This window comes from Panthera pardus, unplaced genomic scaffold (assembly GCF_024362965.1).
Source record: "Panthera pardus isolate Hobbes unplaced genomic scaffold, ASM2436296v1 HiC_scaffold_8, whole genome shotgun sequence".
Lineage (NCBI taxonomy): Eukaryota > Metazoa > Chordata > Mammalia > Carnivora > Felidae > Panthera > Panthera pardus.
This window is the reverse complement of record NW_026527013.1, coordinates 67,554,578-67,556,456: the sequence shown is the minus strand read 5'-3', so window position 1 is coordinate 67,556,456 and position 1,879 is coordinate 67,554,578. Positions and strand designations below refer to the sequence as shown.

Below are 1,879 nucleotides of genomic sequence, written 5' to 3'. Positions count from 1 at the left end.
ACGGTGGTTCCCAGAATAAAACTCACACACTTCCGTGCTGTATACGGCCTCATGCCACGCCTCCTCAGCCTATCCGGTCTCTCGCCGCTTTCTAGCTGGGCTGGACTTCAATTAGGGCCTCAAATAAACACAAGTTATTATTACCGGTGCAGGCGCTTCGCCCTTGCGCTTGCAATCTGGAACACACGTGCCCTTTAGTGTGACATTAACAAGACTTTTTAAAAGTATTAATATTATTTTTTAATGCGATCAAATATTTATACAAGCCGGGCAAAGAGGGAAGGTGGGGAAGAAAAACTATTTTCCAGAAAATGAAGTGAAAAAGCACGCAGGGGGAGGCCGGGGGAGGCAAGGGGCTTATCAACAATTTTCAGCGCGGGATCTACGCAGGAAGGACAGGCGGGTCTGGGGGCCGCCGCAGTACTGTGTCAGGGTCCCACGCAGAGATAGAGCAAGGGGTCAGCGGGCTGAGAATAAATACACAAGGGTGAGTCTCAGGAGCCAGGTAAGGTTGCTCTGACTCAGGAATCAAAGGAGCCTGAGGGCTGGGTAACCTCCGGGTGGAGAAGGAGAGCCCCAGGCGCTGCTCTTAGGTACTGGAGGAAGGTGTGAGGCCCCAGGAGCACGGCCTCTGTTCTCAGCTCCGCAACTGAGGATCTGTGTCCTGGGCTGACACTGTCCCTGCTGCAGGGTGGCCAGCAGACGGTGGGGGCTGGGCATCGGGCCCGAGGTCCGTGTCCTCCTTCGACACACTGCAGCTCCAGCAGTGAAGGCTTCTGATCAGCGGCCCTGGCCTGGGCACGAAGGAAGGGACCTCTCCATTTCTGATCAGGGGCTTAAAGGCGGAAGGCCTGGGCTCTGGGTTGGGCCTCCGGCTCGCGCCCTCCGGGATCTCAAACCACAGGGGCCCGTCAAACCTCCGGTTGCCCTTCGGGCACTGGCTGAGGGCCCTCAACACGGTCTCCTTGGCACACGGGTCAGGGCGCTCCTGGGAGGGCGGAAGCCCCGCAGAGCAGGCGCCGCGCCCCTGCGCCGCAGATGCCCAGGGGCTCCCCCTGCGCTCAGGCGGCGCGATCTTGACGGTCACGGGGCTCCAGGTCCGTCTCGGGTGGCGGGCACTCCAAACCCACCGCTTCATGTAACTCTCCCAGGCACTGGAGAGGTCCGGCCCCAGGACGGTCTCGGGGGGCGCCTTGGCAGGAAAGCGCCTCCAGGCCTCGGTGACCACCCTCCGCGGGCTGGAGGGGTCCCAGTTGGGCGGCGTCCGGGGGAGGGGGCCGGTGCGGACGCGGCGCCCGCCATCCTGGGTCGAGGCGGGCGGGGGCCAGGGTTTCGGGTGCCCTGGGCCGAGGGGTGGCTGCGCGGGCCTGGGCGTGCTCACATTGCTGCCCATGGGAGCCGACGGAGGGGCGGGGGCCTTCCGGTGGGGATTCGGCTTCCAGAAGTTCCCAAAGTCTCAGAACCCGGCTGCCGGCGAAGTGTCCGCGGCTCAGATGACCGTTGGCGTCTGGGCGCAGGGAAAGCGCGCGAGTCTGGGCGTTGTAACCGTCCTCAACCTGGCGGGCGCGTGGGGCCCGCAGCGGGGACGCGGGAGCTGATTGCTGGCGCAGCAGCAGCCCGCGGGGCTCACAGCCTCCAGCCTCCGTTCCCCTCGCTGCTGGTAGCAGGAGTTTGGCTGTGGATGGAGGCCTAAGCGCTCACAATCTCCACTCCCACCCCCACCTCCCAGCATTTTTATTGTGATATCATCCACATATCATACAATTCACCCAAAGGTTACATTTCTATGACTTGTGGTACTTTCACAGATATGTGCACTCATCACCGTGGTCAACCTGAAAACATCTTCATTGCTTCAAAAGCAAATCCTATACTCAAT

General features: G+C 61.4%; 1 protein-coding gene across 1 annotated transcript; it reads right to left on the bottom strand.

Annotated features, from left to right (window-relative positions):
* Positions 1-231: 231 nt before the first annotated feature.
* Positions 232-1,479, bottom strand: POM121L12 (POM121 transmembrane nucleoporin like 12). The gene has a single exon (XM_019450869.2). It carries the CDS (start codon positions 1,391-1,393, stop codon positions 638-640), a length of 756 nt encoding a protein of 251 aa, XP_019306414.2. The 5' UTR covers positions 1,394-1,479; the 3' UTR covers positions 232-637.
* Positions 1,480-1,879: the final 400 nt, after the last annotated feature.